General features: G+C 36.0%; 1 protein-coding gene across 1 annotated transcript; it reads left to right on the top strand.

The window, feature by feature from the left end:
• Positions 1-17175: 17175 nt before the first annotated feature.
• LOC142842685 (olfactory receptor 5AS1-like) lies at positions 17176-18114 on the top strand. Its single transcript, XM_075959379.1, has one exon. The coding sequence runs from the start codon at positions 17176-17178 to the stop codon at positions 18112-18114; it is 939 nt and encodes a 312-aa protein (XP_075815494.1).
• The last annotated feature ends 1761 nt before the right edge of the window (positions 18115-19875 follow it).

The raw sequence follows: 19875 nt of genomic DNA, 5'->3' as shown, positions 1-19875 counted from the left end.
GCCCTGCCGCTCCTATTACTACAAATGGCGCCCGACATGATGGTCTAAACCCACTTAAAAAACCTGAGAAGGCTTAAAAATAAGGGAGAGAGAGTTTAACACAGATTTTTGCTGTTTGTTGGTGGCGTGCTGTAGAGAGATTTCCTGATTCGGCAACAGCAGCAGAAAAAACGCTGTGTCATTTTAAAGCGCAGCTTCTTGGGGCTGTGCTGCCAGCGTGAACTCTGGCTTTAAAGCATTTCAATGGATTTTATGGGACTGGATGTTTGTGTTCCCACTTGGGATCGGAAGGAGAGTGCTCTGAGATGTGCTGATGGCTCAGTGCTCCCTGCCTGCACCTGGGCAGATGGCCGAATCAGGCTTAGGCAGGCGGGAGAGCATGGCGGATTCTTGCTGCCATATAGAGACGTGTTTTCAGACTGCGCAGTGCTCTGTGTGTCAGATTTGGATGTAAGTTGGATGAAAAGAATTTCTGTGCTGCACGCTTAGTCTCAGAATTAAAGTGTTGAGTGCCGCTCCTACCTGGCGGCCCCAGAGCTAGCACAAAATGGTACGTCCTCCATTTTGAAATTTTCCTGACTCAGCAGCAGGAAAAAACCTTTCTTGTTTTAAAATGCTGGCTTTCTGGGCCATCCTGCCAGGGCAAACTCTGACTGTTTGAGACAGGAGGGCCGGCTACTGAGAGAGGACTTGAGTGTTGTCTGTTGTAGTTCGTTGGCTGGCAGGGACCTTGAAATGCCATAGAGTTGTGGCTATAAACATGGCTACAGCCAGTACCTCAGCCATGAGGCTGGAAAGCTAAGCTTGCATTCCTACCATCACTGAAAGCGTCTTCCCCTTATCTCACATCCTCTCCAACTTAGGCTGTTATATGTGTTTTTAATCTTAGCCATTCTAATAGGTGTATAGTAGTATCTCAAAGTAATTTTGATTTGCGTTTCACTAAGGATGTTGAACTGTTCTCTAAGTGTATCTCAGTGATTTTTTAGCATGTAAATGTTTTGTGCCATCAATTTCTTATTATTAACAGTACTTATCTTGCTAAATTGAGAATTCAACAATGCTGTATATTAGCTAATCAAAAAATAATAAATTTGAACGTTTTATGCCAGGGCATATTAGAGAAGCCTTGTAACTCCTTAGAGAAGATTCTGTTTATCATCTTCTTTTACTACTTCATATAATGATGTTAGAATCAATGATCTAATGCCATCATCCCTCTTAGTTTACCAAGAACGAAGATGCTATCTGAAGAGTCTTTAAGCATATACCTCTTAAAAGTGTTTGTTTTAAAATTCATCTCAAGGATATTTTATACATTAATAGAAGCAGGTCACATCATGTCCTGTCAGTATATTCCTAATTTTACATCTTTTCAATATCAATTCCTGAAAATGAAAACATGAATGTAACTCACTGCTAAACAATGTTTCTGTATAATTATATCATATTCTTTTCTTCACTATTAATTATAATTTCCCAAAAAACAAAAGAATACTACAGTTCTACAACAAACAAGTGTGTAGATAAGCAAACATATTATTGAAATGTGATAGCTGATAGATGATAGACAGATAGGTAGATGTTATATAAAATAGGTGATAAATGGGTTAATACATACATAGGAGGCAGATGATAGATCAGTAGATACATGATATAATTATCATAGAGATCAGTAGATAGAAGATAGATATATAATAAAAGACTAATAATTAATTGGATAGTTAGCATATATATGTAGATTACAGATAAATATATGATAAATAGATGATGATGGATGGATGGTTGACAGAAAGATATGTTATAAATTTTTAAAGAAATCATGTCTAGACAAACAATTGATGACTGTAGGTGTTTTATCAGTGAAAGCTAGAAGAATGAATAATAGATAAATATTTGAAAGACAAAAAAATTGGTTGATAGTTGATAGATATAGATAAAATATGGAATGATAGAAAAATGGTAAAGAATTAGATGATGGTAAGATTAATTATAGAAATCTTAGTGTATAAATGATTAAAATAGAAAATAGAAAAATAGGCAGATGATAGATAGACAGGGATATTGAGGATAGATAAATGATAGATAGATGAAATATATATAAATAGATGATAGATAGACACATTCATGCATAAATACATGAACACATACATACGTACATAAATACATGCACTGAGAGTCTCTATACTTAGTCCTAACACTTGAAAAGGCTAGGAAGTCTGGAATTTAAAAACTACATTGTATAAGAATAATGACATCTGATAACATCTGTTCTTGTTTGTGAGAATGTTATACACATACAAGTACACAAAAGTTTCCCTTCCTTGTGAGTTAAGTTTTCATGTGACCTAAGCTGAAAAAGAAATTATATATATGCTATACACACACACACACACACACACACACACACACACACACGTATGTATGCTTACAACCCTCCTTATTTCTAGTTCTTAGACTTTGATGACCTTGAACGGACTCCATTTATACCACACAGGCACATATTGGACATATGTACATGTAGATAAATCATTCATACACAAAAAATAAAATAAATGCATCTTTCTAAGAAAGAAATAAAAACCAATATACAGAATGGGTATGGTAAGCTTTTTTGAATAGAACATAATTAAATGTGTAAGCTCATGAATTAGAGAGAAATCAATTCCCAGTTTAATAGTGTAAAAATGATCACAAACCAAAACTGTTACTTATGAAACTTCTGGTTGTTTTGAGTAATGATGACCAAGAATCAAGTCTTCCTTAACTTCTGCTCCAATAGCTTATTGCATGCTAGCTCATGCTCTGTGCTCTACCAGTTTATAGCTAGAAAGCATCCAAGCACCCAAAAATATCAAGAAAGTATTAATATTCATATTTTCTTACAGAAGAAGAATTAATGCTTGGGTCAAAATTCACAAATCTCTTTTGGATCTTCTAAGGACTCTTGTCTCTGAGGGTTTCACATGCAGTAAAAAAATACAATTGTGCATCATAGTTCAATTCTTGCTACAATGGAATGAAGAAGGACTTCTTTAATACAGCCTGTTTCCATCTGCACTACTAACACAAAACGATATGTTTACATGAAACAGACTTAGCTAAATAGTGTAGATAACATGAAGTTATACTTTATAACAGATAAAATCTTTGGAATCCCTGGAAATTTAATAATTTCTGTGATGAATACTGTTCACATTAATTAATGAGCAGTAATATATGCACATTTCAGTTAAACCCACCAGTAACCTTCAGAGCTACATCTAGACAGACTTCCTGTACATTATTTTCTGCTGTGTTGAAAGGTGCTCAAATCAATGCAGATTATACTCTCAAATAATGAGAAGAGTAGAAAATAGCCTACACATCAAATGGTTTGTGTTTATGTGAACACTTAATACCTAAGTTTTATTTTTATACCCGGTGCTGAGACAGTGTGCCTGAGCTAATGGGAGTTCACTGACTCCAGCTGGCCTGGGAATGAACTAGGATGGGATCAAACTGGACCCTATGAATGTGGCTGACAATTGGGGCAGACTGAGGGGCCAATGATAATGGGATTTGTATCTACTGCATGTACTAGCTTTTTGGGATCCTATTCTCTTTGGATGCATACTTTCCTAAGCCTGGATGGAAGGGGGAGGGCCATGAACTTCCCACAGAGCAGGGTGCCTTGCTCTCTCTTAGGACTGTAGGGGGAGGGGAGAAAAGGAGTAGGGGAGCAGGAGAGAAGAGGGAGGAGGGGAGGAAGTGGGAATTTTGATTGGTATTATTTATAAAGTAATACAAATATTAAATATCATTGTAAATGTAAAAGATTGTCATTTTGGAGGATATTGAGAATTCATTAGCTGTTTCAAAGCCCTCAAATGGGACCTCTGAGGTGTGTTTGAGGAAATGTTATGTCACTCTGTGTCTATCTGAAAGTAGATGAAATAGCTCTAGCCCACTAGTTTTTTAAGGGCATTCTTACAAAGATTGTCCCATTCCTTCCAGATTCCCTTGAAGACCTAACTGTCTCAAAAATCAACATTGTCAAGGTGAAATCTTATTTGTAAAGGATTTGGGTTAAAGCATGAAGAAATTGGTCTGGGAAGGGACTGTTTCAGGTATCAAGTGTAAGTGGAGTTTGTGTTTCAGTGACCTCTCGGCAGAGAAATGATTGTGTCTTCTTTCATCTCGCAGTCTGATTTAATCTGAACCAATTTAGTCAACAATACCCCCTAAATAGTTTGTGGTTATTATTTTCAATCCTATGGTGGCTTTTCTCCTATCTACTTCTGATTTCCCTTTCTCTCTACGCAGAAGAGGGGTGCAATAAGTGAGTGCAGCTGCTCAAAAGGATTATACAGGGCGGGGCCTTAGGTTCTAACCCCAGGCTGTTCTTTCTTAGGTCTAGTGTTACCACTATATCATAAGACACAGGCATTGCCACAGCCTTGTGGGAAACGCAGATCCAGACCCCAATGCACCCAGGGGATTTGTGTGGAATATTAGGCTAAAAAATGCATGTATTAATTTGGCAATAATTTATACATTGACTTTAAAGCATATTGTAAACTTAAAATGGATAGATCTGAAATTCTTAGAGCAATTTATTTTAAATGTTCTCAGAGATTGTAAACCACTTTTTTTTGTCTGAAAAAATATGTGCACAATAAAAAATTGGAGCAACTAAAAAAGAGAATTATATACGTAGAAGGAATGTACTGTAGAAAAATATGTGGTTAAATGGTTGAGAGACCTGTGCAGATGAGATGCACAGCAATGCAGAAAAAGTATATGGCTGTGTGGAGAATGTGACTGTGTGGAGAGTTGTGGCTGTGTAACGTATGCTGCTGTGTGAAGAATATGTGGAGAATGTGTGGAGAATATAACAGTGTGAACATAGATGTAACTATGTATGACTGTGTAGAAGAGAGCTATCCGCATGTAAAGAGAGATATGCAATATATGTAAAGAGATGTAACCGTGCAAAGAATTTGTTCAAAAAAGATTATTCAAAATGAATTTAAAAAGAAATTTACCATCAGAAAGCATATATTCCCTTATTCACTCTCAAACAAAAAAGTCTAACCCTTGCCACATTCATGAATTTTTTTTACACATCCTGAAGGTAGCCTGTTGCAGGAGGTCCTTCTGCTCCTCCAGCCAATAGCCGCTGAGATACCAGCCCATTGGGGCGTGGTCTCTCTCCCTTTAAAAAAGCAGCTACGTCCCTTCTCACTCTCTTTGCTTCCTGCTCTGGTTCCAGCGATTAGACTTCTTCCTGATTGCGCAGACGGCTGTTGTCTGGGACAGTGATCTGTAAGTTTTTTCCCCTTTAAATAAATACCACCCTATTTATCATAATTCCAAACTGGCATGTGATTGTTTATGACTTACGCCTTCAGTGGCCTTTGAGAGGAATTTTTGAAAAAGCCTGCAGATATGTATCAGTCATTAAATAGATGATAATTGAGCTACAATAGAAACTCAGAGAGGCTAGGCATAGGAGAAGGAATAGGGAGTGGGGAAGGTGGATCTCCCTGGGAGGGGTAAACAAAATAGGTGTTATGAGTGGATTAAAGCTGTGGGGAGAAGGCAAAGTCTACAACATGAGGATTGGGATAGAAGTGAACAAGAAGATGGGATTAGAGTTGGGGAGAGGAACAGGATAGCTAGAACTGAAGAGAATTTGCATGGTAGAATGAAAACCTGACACAGTGGAAACTTCCTGTAATTACAAAGGCAATCCTAATTAAGTCTGAAAATAATGGCCAAGAATGAGCTATTATTGGTGATCAATTTTCATCAAACTAAGCTTCCAGTACTTGGAATAATTTAATACTGCAGTGACATTTCATTTCTATTTTAATAAATAATGCTTGCTTGAAGATCAGAAAAGTAAAACAGCCATACTGGCTTGCCTTAAAGACTAGGCAACAGTAACAGGCACCTTTAATCCCAGTAGCCACACTAGGCTTCTGTAGAACCCAGGTGGTAGTGATGTATGCCCTTAATCCCAGAACCTGAGAAAATTCTAAAATGGGAGAAGATAGCTCTCAGCCACAGTCTCATTCTGAGATTACTGGAGGCAGGGCTACCATTTTCAGACTGAGGTTGAGGTAAGAGTCAGTGGCTGGCTGCTTTGCTTTTCTGGTCTTCAGGTTGAACGCTAATATCTGTTTCTGAGTTTCTATTACTCATGCATCATAATACAACTGAACTGATGTCTAAAGTAGTCCCATGTAAATATGCAAACAACCAAGGCTATTGCCAAAACAGTAGGTTGCTCTCTACAAACTGATAAGGATTCATTCATTGCTGAAAATAGCACTCAGACAACTCCTTCACTACAGAGGCCATGAGATGGGGCTTACATAGAAACTTCATGACTACATTCTAGTTCCTATGGCATGGAAACATACTCTGGGGGCTATTAAAAGAGAAAAGTAAACACAAAACCAACCATAAAACCTTTGATCTACAATCTGTTCTAACAGCAAAATATGCTAGGATAATAGAACTATCCTTGTGTGAGTAACCAACCAGTATCTGATTTGCAGCCCAGTCCAAGAGATAAAACCCACACCTGACACTGCTTCGGTGACCAAGAACCAGTCGAGATAACTAGTAGATCTAAGGCAAACTAAATAGTATTGATTTAAAATATAAAATAAAATAACGTCTAATGATATTTTGCTATACTCATGTTTCAGTGCCTTATTTAACCACCATCAGAGAGATTTTCTCCTACAAAATAGGCAAATAAAATACAGAGACCCACAGTAAGTCTTTATGCAGAAAAAGAGAGACCTTGGAGCACACAGATGTCACCATCAAATACCTCAAAGATAAATGAACCTCAAAGAAGGGAAGGAAGAGGGGGTGGGGAAGACATAATGGAGGAAAAAGACCAGGAGAACACAATCCTCTAAAACAACTGAGCAAAGTGCACATGAACTCACACAGACTAAACAGCAGCAGGGACAGGTCCTATCCAGGTCTGCATCAGATCCTATGTATATACACAATAACTTTGAGTTTAGTACTTTTATGGGACTACTGAATATGTAAACCAGTGGTTCTCTGATCTACTGCCTTCTCTTCAGGCCCTTTTATTTACTGTTGCCTTGGCTTGTCCAAGATCTGGATGGAAAAGGAGGTGTGAAGAAACTAGGAAGAAAAGACAGAGGGAAACTTGTCTTCAAATTATATTATATGAGAAAATATTTTACATTTAATAAAAGGGGAAAAATAAATAACAATGAGAAAATTTGACTACCAACAAATGAGCAATACTAGAATATCATTGAAACTACTTTGAAATATTACCTAACACCAATTTTGATGGCAGAAGCTGGGGCATCTCTGTGAGTTCAATGCCAGTCTCGTGTACACAGAGCATTCCAGAATAGTCAGAGCTATATAATGAGACCCGGTTTCAAAAGTCTGTTTTTCCTCACTGAGTCTTTAACATCATATATGTGTGGCTGTGGGTATGTGGATGTAATATATAATATGTATTTTAAATAAAAATTTTTTTATTTTTTTATTTTTTTTGGTTTTTGAGACAGGGTTTCTTTATAGCTTTGGAGCATATCCTGAACTAACTCTTGTAGACCAGGCTGGCCTTGAACTCACAGAGATCTGCCTGCCTCTGCCTCCTGAGTGCTGGGATTAATGGTGTACACCACCACTGCTCAGAAAAATCTTTTATTTTTTAAGAATACATTTAAGACATGAAATCATTAAAAATAGATATAGAGTAAAAACGATGGAGGTTACTATGTAGATACAATATCAAAATTTTGTTAATACAAGCAGAAATGAGTTGGTATGAATCTCAAATTTAATAGCTCCTGCCCAATAATTTAAGCATCAACCAAAGAAAATGTCAGAAGAAAACAATTTCAAACTTTAAATATGAGAAGAAATCACAACTGTCTAAAGAGCTTCTTTTGCTGTGATAGAGACTATTCTCAGAAACCAGCTATGAAAGAGAGGGTTTATTTCAGCTGATAGACCGCATAACACTCCATAATTTAAGGACATCAGGGTAGGAATATTGAGGCAAGAATTGAATCAAAAGCTATGAAAGCATGCTGCCTTTGGGCTCAGTCCTCATACTCACCTTGCATTTTTACACACCCTAGAAATGTGTGCCCACAAGTAGCATCACCCACAGAAAGCTGGGCACTCTCCCATAATTTACTAATGTAAAAAATGTACAAATTTGCCAGACTAATATGGTGGATGGTTTTTCTCAACCGTGTCTTCTTTTTCCCAAGGTGCTCTAGATTGTGTCAACTGAACACAAAACAGAACCAATATATTTGGAGAATCCACACAACTATTTAGCAGCAAGATTCAAAATAATGATGCTGATCGAAAAGATTAAAACCCTGAGTAGACATTAATTTGATTAAGACAAATATGATAAATATGTTGTAATTATATGATAAATTGCTCACTATTACTGATCATAAACAAATGAAAATTAAAGTGCAGTGAGACACAATCTCTCATGTACTAATATCAAATGACTTCAAATGTTATAAAATGTAAAATAAGAGAATGAGTAAAAAGCAGGAACTCTGGGACACTGATGTTATGAATACAAATTCATAAAGCGTTTATATAAGCCACCATGTTAGTTCCCCACTTCGAAAAGAAGAAAGAGAGAGGAAGTGAGAGAGGGAGGGAGGGAGGGAGGGAGAGATGGAGGGAGAGATGGAGGGAGAGATGGAGGGAGGGAGAGAGGGAGGGAGGGAGGGAGGGAGAGATGGAGGGAGAGATGGAGGGAGGGAGAGAGGGAGGGAGAGAGGGAGGGAGAGAGGGAGGGAGGGAGGGAGGGAGGGAGGGAGGGAGGGAAGGACGGAGGGAGGGAGGGAGGGAGGGAGAGAGGGAGGGAGGGAGAGATGGAGGGAAGAAAGAAATAAAGAGAAAGACTGCATTTCAACAATTATAGAAAGGAAAGAATGAGAAAGAAAGAAATAAAAACAATAAATATGTTAAAACAATGTTTAAGAAGATGACTTGGAGCACTATGTAATAATTTTAGTATCTTTATTACTGATTGAATTACGTATAAAGATGACATGAACAGTTTTCTTGACATAGATTTTCAAAGACCTTGATTTTACTGCATGTAATTGCCCCATTCTCTATGGTTATTTTTTTAAAGACTGAACATAATTTTTATCATATTTAAGGCACTTACTTAAAATACTTAATTATAGTTATAGTACATAGCAATGTAATGCTTTCTAGTTAGTCTTTTATTAATTTCCATTTTCTATAAAGTATTTCTGTTCACATACTTTTATGATTGTTGACCAAGTTAATTGCATGATCTATTAAATAATAAGTATTGAAAAAATATTTACAATTTCAAAATGAATGAGCAGATTTGACTTTTTAAAAACTCCTTAAAAATTAAATTATCTTTATATTTCCCTCTAGTAAACTCCTTTGTGTCAATAAAGCAAATGCATGGGATTAATAATGTAACGAAAACATGTACTATTTGCAGTCATTTCTGTGGCTAAAACATCTATTTGAAATTTTTATCAGAAAAAGAATGAGTATACACTGATTCATTACATATCTGTAAAGGCTTATGCATTCTCTTGAGATTCAATAGAAAATAACACTGTTAAGACGTATTCTAATGCTGCCTGTCTTCCCTGCACAGTAAAGTAATTATACAATTGTCAGTAGACTTCATTAACTTACAGTAAAAAGTTTCTGAATCATCCAAATAGCTTTACTCTATGTTCGCTATTCCCCCAGACACTCATCCTTTATAATATTTACCCTACATGTAATGATTGCTTCTATAAGTTTTGAATTCAATTTAAAAACACTACCAGAAGATTTCCATTGATGAGAAACTTTGGATATTTATTAAGTTAATTATTTAAATAATCAAAGAGTATTGTGTTAACATCAAAAGCTTGGAGGCAGAAAAACTGAAATGACAATGCTTTCACAAATAGAGGAGAGTCAAATTTACTGTGGCTTGTTTGTTTGAATGCTTAGAGGCCATCATTCGGTTGCTTTCATTCATTGCTTCTTCCTTAAATATTTATAATGATAAAGGAATTTGATTTATTAGTTAGGTCATACATTATGTGAATAGTGGTTCAGAGAAAGCTAGAAAAATTAAATTCAGAATTTTATGTGCAATTACAATGAAAAATTAAAATGAATTTACTGTATTTTAATATTTTTTGAGCCAGCTGGTATTGAACTCACTATGTAGCTTGAGGATGACCTGCAACTTCTGATCTTCCATAATGCTCCAATGACAGAGAGAGAGAGAGAGAGAGAGAGAGAGAGAGAGAGAGAGAGAGAGAGAACTGTGTATTAATATTTATCATTCCATTTTTAAAAATGTCTGAGGTATAAGATATTTAGCTGTGTAACTTTGAGGGTCCATTCTTCCTTGAAAGAACAAAAATTTGTTAATGTAAAAGAGGATTTACAGCTGGGCAGTGGTGGCACACACCATTAATGCCAGGTCTTGGGAGACAGAGGCAGGAGGTTTTTTTTTTTTAATTCATTGCCAGCCTGGTCTACAAGAGCTAGTTCTAGGACATGCACCAAAACTACACAGAGAAACTCTGTCTTGAAAATACAAAACCAAACAAAAAAGAGGAGTTACTGATGTCAAAAATGTCTTAAGTTGTATACAAAATGAATTTAATGTCAAGAACTGAAAGCATATATTGAATGTGTTTCTTTTTCTTTTAAGTTGTAGTCAAAAAAAGGTTCAAAATATTTACAGTAATTATTTTTATAATTGCTTTGACTAAATACCTGATAAAAATCAGTTAAAGACATGGGTTATTTTTTAGGCCCATGATTTATAAGGGTAAATATGACAGACTTTTTCTCTGTATTTCTGTTTCCATAGGGAGGTAGAACATCATAGTAGTAGAGGAATTACAGGAAGTCTACCTCTTGAAAGACAAGAAAAATTAAATGAAGATTCTCTAGACGATATATAAGGAATAAAATCAGGTCTTTTGGGAATGGCTCAAGCTCAGCCCCATCCACTAATGCTTCTAGGCTTCTCAAATACCTGCAGGCCAGTTACTCAATAGCACAGGTCTGTTGGGGGCTTCACAGACAAATCAAATGTAAAATTCCAGGAAATAGTACAGAAAGCCTAGGAGTTAGACAGATACTTGACAGGGATACAAATAAGGAAAAAGGTGCAGATAGATAACAAATATATCTACCTCAGCTTCCCGCCCAACCTCTTGTGTTGCAGGGAGGGGCTTCTTGTTCATCCTGGCCACCTGGCTAGCTTAGCCCCAAAATAACCACACAGAAACTGTGTTGATTAAATCACTGCTTTGCCCACTAGTTCTAGTTTCTTATTGGCTAATTCTTTTATCTTAATTTAACCCATTTCTGGCAATCTGTGTATGGCCACGTGGCAGTGCCTTTCTGGGTAAAATTCCCAGCATCTCTGGCTGCTCCATGGCATCTCTCTCCTACTCTGCTTTTCTTTCTCCCAGCATTCAATTTGTCTTCCCCGCCTACTTAAGTTCTGCCCTATCAACTATTCTAAGGCAATTTCTTTATTAATTAACCAATGAAAGGAACTCATTGACAGAAGGACCTCCTATACCACTCCTGTCCTGAGAGATAGGTTAGACAATCTTTTTTCCTTAGTAAGGATTTTATCGCTAGTAAGGTTTGCCTGCTGACTGACCAGTCAAGCATGGTGATGCAAACTGCAAACCAGACTGCTACATGCTTATCCCCAGTTGTAGGCCTGTGAGTTTTTTTTCTTTTTTTCTTTTTCTAAACTGATCATTGAAAAGAAGGGAGATACATACTCCAGCTCACCGAAACTTTATTTCAGTTTTTGAAATTATAATTACATCTCCCCCCCTTTCTTTTTCTCCTAACAACCTCCCCATATTCCTTTTCTGCTCCTAGCTTTCTACTCAGGGGCTTTTACATAGTCTTTTGTGTCATCTTGAAGCTTTTCCTGACCAGTTTGGTGGTGGGGGAGGTCCTTCCATCTATATGTTGCTTTTATTGATTAATGAATAAAGAACAGCTTTGAGACTATGGCAGGGAAGAACAGAACTAGGCAGGGAAATGTAGTCTATATGCTGGGAGGAAGAAAGGCATACTCAGATAGAAGCGAGGGAGCCCAAGGAGAAACATGCTGGGAACTTTAGACAATAAGCCACTGTCACATGGCAATATACAGATGAATAGAAATGGCTTTAATTGAGTTCTAAGAGTTAACCAATAAAATGCTAGAGCTAATGGGTAAAGTAGTGTTTTAATTAATACAGTTTCTGTGTGAATCTTTCAGTTCTGGGCAGCAGGGACAAACAAGCGACCTTTCCCTCAACAGATTGGGATGTTTGATGGGTCATCCTTGTTCAGTTCAGGTTTGAGAGGTAACATTAGTAAAACCTTATGTGTGTAGCTTCTAATATCTCACATCTCAAAGCAAACCTCCAAACTTCTGCCCTCATATTTCTGTCATCTCCTCTGGGTATTCCCTGAGCCACCGGTGGGAGAGTGTTTTGTGTATGTCTTCTAGGACTGGATCACACAGTATGCATTTTTATTAGTTGTGGTTTTCTGTAGTTGTCTGCATGTGTTTCAGAAAGAGTTTTTTTTATGAGGAAGGAACACTATGCTTGCCTGTGGTATAAGGACAAATGCTTATAAAATGTCATTAGGTATTATGCTGATTTAGTAAATTTGAGATTGTAGATTCTACCCCGACAGTCATTACTTCACTAACACTATATAGTTAATACAAGAAATTGTATCCCCTGGCTGAGCGCTCTTAAATTCAAATAGAGAGGTGTTGGTTACTACCAAGGTGCGCATGTCATTACTGTACACTTAAAGTTCTCCTGCCATGTTGGTAATTGATGTGTTTTTTAGGTGTCACAGATGGATAGAACCGTTGGTTGTCTCATTCATTTGGGAAATTTTATAGCATCTTCTTTGAAAGGGGCCATCCAGCTGAACATTTTCATCTGTCCTGTCAGTGTTCTTTCCAAGAACCAAAGGCTACCAAATCAAAGTCCCAAAGACAGACATAAGATGATCTCTATTGAATTGATAGACAGAGCTATTAAAGAGACTCCCACAACATACAACCTCTGGCTTTTGCCCTTAATTACCCTGAGGTGAAAAGGAAGGAACCGTATATGAAAACACCTTGCATATAAAATTCAGAGCCCAATGACTCCAGAAATGGAACTGATCTCAAACTAATTTCAAACTGTTGACTCTGTCTATTGTGTCTGAGATATTTTCTTTGAGGCTACTGGCTACAATCAAGACTTTTTATATTTAGTTTTTTAACTAGCAGATAAAGCAATCAAGCCTCCTAAACAGCAACCTTTCAAATATTACTGAATCTGTTCCTTGTATTTTCCTCATATCACTGCGTACATCAAAGGTTCGTGCAGTAGCTGAACTCACAGTGAATACTCACAGAAAGTATAGATGATTGTCATGGGGTAGCAAAGCCATACAAACAAGTAATGTTTTCTGCTGTTGGGGTTTGTAATCAAATGTGACATTATTTCTTACCCAACAGTCAATCATGTTGTCAGTCCTAAAAGTCAGCCAAGCCACATCTCTGCAAAAAGTAATTTCCTACACAGTTATCCACAGGGGCTGGCAATTACCCTGGGATAAAGTCCCACTTGTCATGGACTGCAGGATAAATAGTGATCTCTTACAATACTTATCTTCAAAACCTGGAGATAAATATTGTCTCTAAATCAAAGTAGGTTCCACTGTCAAAAGTCTTAGATGGTGGTGAGGTAAGTATTTTAATCTCTGACATAGCAGCAAAATATCTAAGACCGATATTACAGAGCTAATGCTTGGGCTTTAGATAATATGCATCTTTGTTGATTCCATATGCGAGTCAGGCTGCACGGTGGTTAGGAAAACAGGTGGCAGCAGACAGCGTGATACACCTAAGATAGCATCACCTATGACAACAACACACACACTGCTCCATCTTTTTTTACTTTACTGACAGAAGTGAGCTGACTTTCCACATTCTAGAACCTTGTGAAACAATGGCAGAGAGTCTCCATAACTAATTACCATGCGACAGAAATTTCTTAATACTTTATTCTTTATTGAAACTTTTATTAAATTATTGACATTACAAGAAGCTTTTTATTTAGTCTTTTCTCTTTGACCCTTCTGCTATGTCCCATTCTTGTGTGGTCAATTATTTTGTATCTGTTATCAATATCAGGTAGGAGGGTTTGGGATTTCACTAGGAGGTATTTTCTGATATAGTGGTCATGATGGAACTGGGAGCAATAATAATCATACAATGAGGAATAAATTAACGTATTCTTTCATAATATGTTTTTGACAAAGGGATACAATAGTAATGGTTAGGGGAGAGAGGGGAAAGAAGGGGTTCAGAGAAAAATGTATAATGCAATAAAATCAATAAAAAAATCATTAGTGAATATGTTCCTTACTTAAGATTGTTTTCAAAGAAACCAAACACTCTATATGGTAATTTTAAAATAAGTATTTGATTATTCCTAAATTTCTCTGATTGTAGATAATATTCTTTAACTTTATAACCTACACTAAAAATCCCATGGCTGTGTCAAACAGTTCGTGATCAGAAACATTGAGTATTTTGAGTAAATAGACAAGTGAACATTCAATATATGAACATGGATAAATTACCTCTTTATTTATTTCAGGTTCAATTCTAAAAAAAATCTTTAATAGCATGTTTCAGGACAATTAAGGAATCTAAATAATATGAGATATTTAAACATATATGATACTCTCCATAGCTAATAATTTTTATTAGTTATTTATTGCTTCCATCAGGACCATCATCAGCATCATCACAATCTACTAACATGTGTAAATAAGAGTTATATGAAATTTTACTCAAATTATAGTTCCTAGAATTAGGAATATTCATAACTGATAGACTGAAAATTACTCTGCAGTATTGCTTTTTTGGTAAAGTGCTACTTTATTGTGTGCTGATGTTATAATGGCTATATTTTTTTTCATTCAGTGACATTACTTTCAATTATTCATTTTTCATTGCATGTTAATTTGTTCTGCTGTTTCTAATAAAAATAAATAAATATTTTCTGACAAATGTGGCTTATTTTATAAAATTCTAATGGCATACTCTAGACAAACATAAAAGTTTCTAAAAATTTTAAAATTCTAAAATATACTTTATCTAATTAGCCTCAAATTGTAGTTCCAACAACTAGAATAAGTATCATTGTTATTAATGAGGAAACAGAGAAATAATGTATGCTAGCCTATCTGGGAAAAGTCAATGTATCTAGACTCTTAATTATTTTATTATTCTTCCAAATGATCATCATTTTACAAGAGCTGTACCAACTACAGGCCAAATAAGCAGATACATTTGATGAGTCTGTTTTCACAATACAAATTTCTGTATAACTTTCTCTTCTTGACTCAACATCTCCAGTATCTGGGTTTACAGAACTCCACTAATAGACAAGGATTCAAGTCAAATATTGGTACAGCTGCTGACTTCTCAGATGGTATAACTATAATTTATACCCATAGATACAATCTATGGTATTATAACAATGATAGAGAATCCTCTTAGCTGCTTTTCATGGAGCTAGAGCTTTTATTTTATGTAGTCTGCTTTTACCTTCAATTAAACTATTGGTAAACCTAAGAATTTTTTACTTAGATATTGCTCTGTTGTAAACTTGTGTTTCTCAAGAAAGAATCTGTGAAAGAATATTTGTGAATTTTATATCAAAGGAAAGGCAAATGTGTTCTTCCAGTGTGCTATATTTAGTTTTCTAAAAAAATATTCTATGTAGATATTTTGTGTGCTGTTGGGTACTGCTATTGTATAGAACCATCTAATCTTTCTATCATCTAATCCCTAGTGATAAATCATCAGAAAGCAAAAGAGGTCCATAAAACCAGACCAAAAATAAGTTAAAAATTGTCTTTCATATTTCAAGATATTGAGACAAGTAAACTTTAAATAAAATATGTTATTTTATTCTTAAATTCTGATAGATATTATTTGTAAGATGTTAATATAATGTTTTTCATGGCCAACAAATTATGTTTTCCTCTAATATCAGGTGATTAAGTGATGCTATTTATGCCATACAAACATTAGGTAGCAAAGATTCAAATCTGGCAGTTTATGCATCATACTTTTTTATTCTATATTTTGTATTAAGTTGTCTACTTACTGATAAAAGATGTTCTATGATTATGAAAATTTAAATTATTACATACCAATATCATCCCCATAATTTTCTTCACTCTACTATATACCAAAATACAGATTTTTGACCCCCAAATTTTGGCTAATTCTAAAAATTTTAAAACATTGATTATTTTCTCCATCTCAAAAATGACCCCAAATATTTTCACATTAAAATGAAGAAAATGCTTAGGTATTTAGATAAAATATTCTGTAGGTAAACCTTAAATATCTGAGCATGTACATTATTCATCAGCACATGAAAAATTCTCCAAAATAAACCACATGCGAGAACATAAAGAAAACCTTAACAAATGCAGAAAGTTGAAATAACCTCTTGTACACTATCTGACTATTATCCAATAAACCATAAAATTAACAGAAAAAAAATGAAGAAAGTGCAAACCTATAGCAGGGTTACTGCCTCAAGAAACACCATCTTCTAAGTAATATCTTTCAGGAATCAAGAATAACTTCTCAGTTCCAATTTAAAACACGTAATGATAAAAAATAATGTAATGACATAAAAAATGATTTAATTTAATTAATTTTAAGTTAACAGGCAATCTCATAGGTCTGATTATGACAGATAATATCACTATGCATTGCTCTTATCCATCATTCTCCTCCATTGATCTCTTTCTTCTGCTTATGTAGTCTTCCCTTTGCTTTCAAACAACATATGTTCAATTCTCTTCTCATTAGTCCCAAAATGCATAAGTAAGTGATGAATGGTAATGAGAAGGCATGAGAGTGTAAAGAGACAAAGACATGTTCTTTTCTAGTTTTGTCTTTTTAATTCTCCTTGCTTCCTTAGAAGAGAAAACAAGGACCTTGGTTCATTCATCACCAAGCTAACTTCACATTGCTGCATATCATCGACTGCCGATGAGAAAAGCAAGAAGCCCACGGAAATGCAGCATACAAACTATACCAGGCCAACAGAGTTCATATTTATTGGATTCACAGATTATCTGCCACTCAGGTTCACGCTGTTCTTGGTGTTTTTCATAGTGTATACATTGACTGTCGTTGGCAACGTGGGCCTAATAATTCTAGTTAAAATTGACTTAAGACTTCAAACCCCCATGTATCACTTTCTTAGCAATTTGTCTTTCTTAGATATCAGCTATTCTACAGCCATTACTCCTAAAATGCTGGTAAATTTCTTAGCTTCCAGGAAGATCATCTCTTTCTATGGATGTGCTGTACAGATGTTTTTCTTCGCATGCTTTGCAGATGCAGAGTGTCTTATCCTGGCAGCAATGGCATATGACCGCTACGCAGCCATTTGTAAGCCGCTGCTTTATTCTACGCTGGTGTCCCGACGGGTCTGTATCAGCCTCGTAATGCTGGCGTATTTTAGTGGAAGTATGACCTCACTGGTGCATGTATCCCTCACATTTATGCTTCCGTACTGTAGCTCCAACATTGTCAACCACTTTTTCTGTGACATCCCACCACTGCTTGCTTTGTCATGTGCAGATACCCATATTAACGAGCTTCTGCTCTTTGCCTTGTGTGGCACAATCCAGATGAGCACTTTCATGGTCATCGTTGTCTCTTACTTCTGCATCCTTATCACGGTTTTGAGCATCAAGTCCTCAGGAGGCAGGGGAAAAACCTTCTCCACCTGTGCTTCCCATCTCATGGCTGTCACCTTGTTCTATGGAACACTCCTCTTTATGTACCTGCGTCCCACCACCAGCTATTCCCCAGACATTGATAAGGTCGTTGCTCTGTTTTACACTGTTGTCTTTCCTATGTTGAATCCAATTATCTACAGCTTCAGAAACAAGGATGTAAAAAATGCAATCAAAAAATTATTTGAAAGAAATGGGATCATTAAATGAATGAGAATTCAAGTTACTTAGAAATATCCATTCTTGATTGATTATAATGATATAGTTTGTCATTATTAAAAAATTTCAGTGAATACTTTACTTTTACAATATTATAAATTTACTACTCTATGTGACCAGGTACACAGACGTTGAAAAATATTTATTCTTCGTTTAAAGTGATACTTCTCCATTTATTTACCTTTTGATGGAAATTACATGAAATACAAGCATTTTTATATCCATAGCTTATTTGTTGACATAGATCCACATATTTTTCCCATATCTTTCTCACTAATTTTCCAAACATGTTCTGTTTAAGTCCCTGTCCATCTAGTCAGTCCATTAGCTATAGACCACAAATCAATGAATAATCACATATATGGCTATTTCTCATTACAAAAAAATGTATGACTATGTGTTTTAGAGATTTTAATGCTGTGAAGAGACACCATGACTACGGCAATTCTTATGAGGAAACATTTAATTGTGGTGGCCCAATTGCAGTTTCTGAGGTTTAGTCCATTATCAATGTGGAGAAGAATATGTTGGCATGCAGGCTGAGGTGATGCTTGAGAAATATTTGAAAATGTGACATCTTGCAGGCAACAAGAAGTAGACTGAACTTAGGGAAGCTTGAACAAAAGAGCAAAGGATGCCTACAAAGTTACATACTTTCTCCAGGATAGCCATAACTCCTAATAGTGCCACTCCCTTTGTGGGTCATTTAATTTCAAACCATTACATTCTACTCCCTGGTCCTCAAGACCTATACCCAAATTCATTCAATACATTTTAATAAGTTACATAGTCTATAATATTGTCAAACCTGTTGCAAAGGCTCTTCTGAGATGAATGGGGAGCTCTTAATTTTAACTCCCTTATAAAAATCAAAATCATAAAGCAACTCACATACTCTCAACATATAATGACACAGGTTATGCTTTACTGTTCTAAAATATATGGAAAGAGCATAGTGAGAAAATACTGTAACAAAGCAAGACCGAAAAACACCTGGGAAAATTCCAAACTCTGTATCTTTATGTCTAATGTCAAATGTCTCTATACCATTCAGTTTTGTTCTTTCCCTTGAGGTGATTTCACTCCCTGTTAACAGCTCAATTTGCTAGGTATCTCATGACTCTGGCATCTCTAATATCGTGGGTTTTCCAAGGCAATCCAGGCTTTAACTTCACAGCTTCATCATTGACCCCCTGATACATGCCTGGCCTCCGTGGCTTTATTCCAATAGCGTCTTTCTTCTATTCTTAACTCTAAACCCAGAAACACCAAATGGCAGAAGCTGCTAAGTCTGCTGCTTGCTGGAGCTGGAACATGACCCTCCTCACTCAGTTACATCTTTATCAGCTGTCTTTCATGGTCTAAGCTTGGCTGCCCTGAAACTTGCTCTATAGACCAGGCTAGACTTAAATTTACATTTATATCTTCACCAACTTTCTGTTTTCTATAGTTTTCCTCACTGCCCAACCTTGGCTGACTTTGACCTTGCTCTGTAAACCAGGCTGGCCTCAAATAAGAGCTCTACCAACCTATACCTTCTGTGTGTTGGGGTTAAAGGTAGTGCACCAATACACCTGGCTCTAAGATGTTCTTTAGTTCCTGTTAAGTGGTTCGAAATTTAAGTGGGATCTTGCCCCAAGGTCACCACTTTATTTTTTCCTTTATTAATATGTTTATAACCTCTAATATTGAATTTATCTCTATTCCACTTTCTGGTGCTTTTTTCTCCTCAAAATTTACAGTTTGCAATTT

The sequence above is a fragment of the Microtus pennsylvanicus genome, chromosome 1 (genome assembly GCF_037038515.1).
Source record: "Microtus pennsylvanicus isolate mMicPen1 chromosome 1, mMicPen1.hap1, whole genome shotgun sequence".
NCBI lineage: Eukaryota > Metazoa > Chordata > Mammalia > Rodentia > Cricetidae > Microtus > Microtus pennsylvanicus.
Note: the sequence above shows the minus strand (reverse complement) of the source record. Positions and strands in the feature narration are given on the sequence as shown.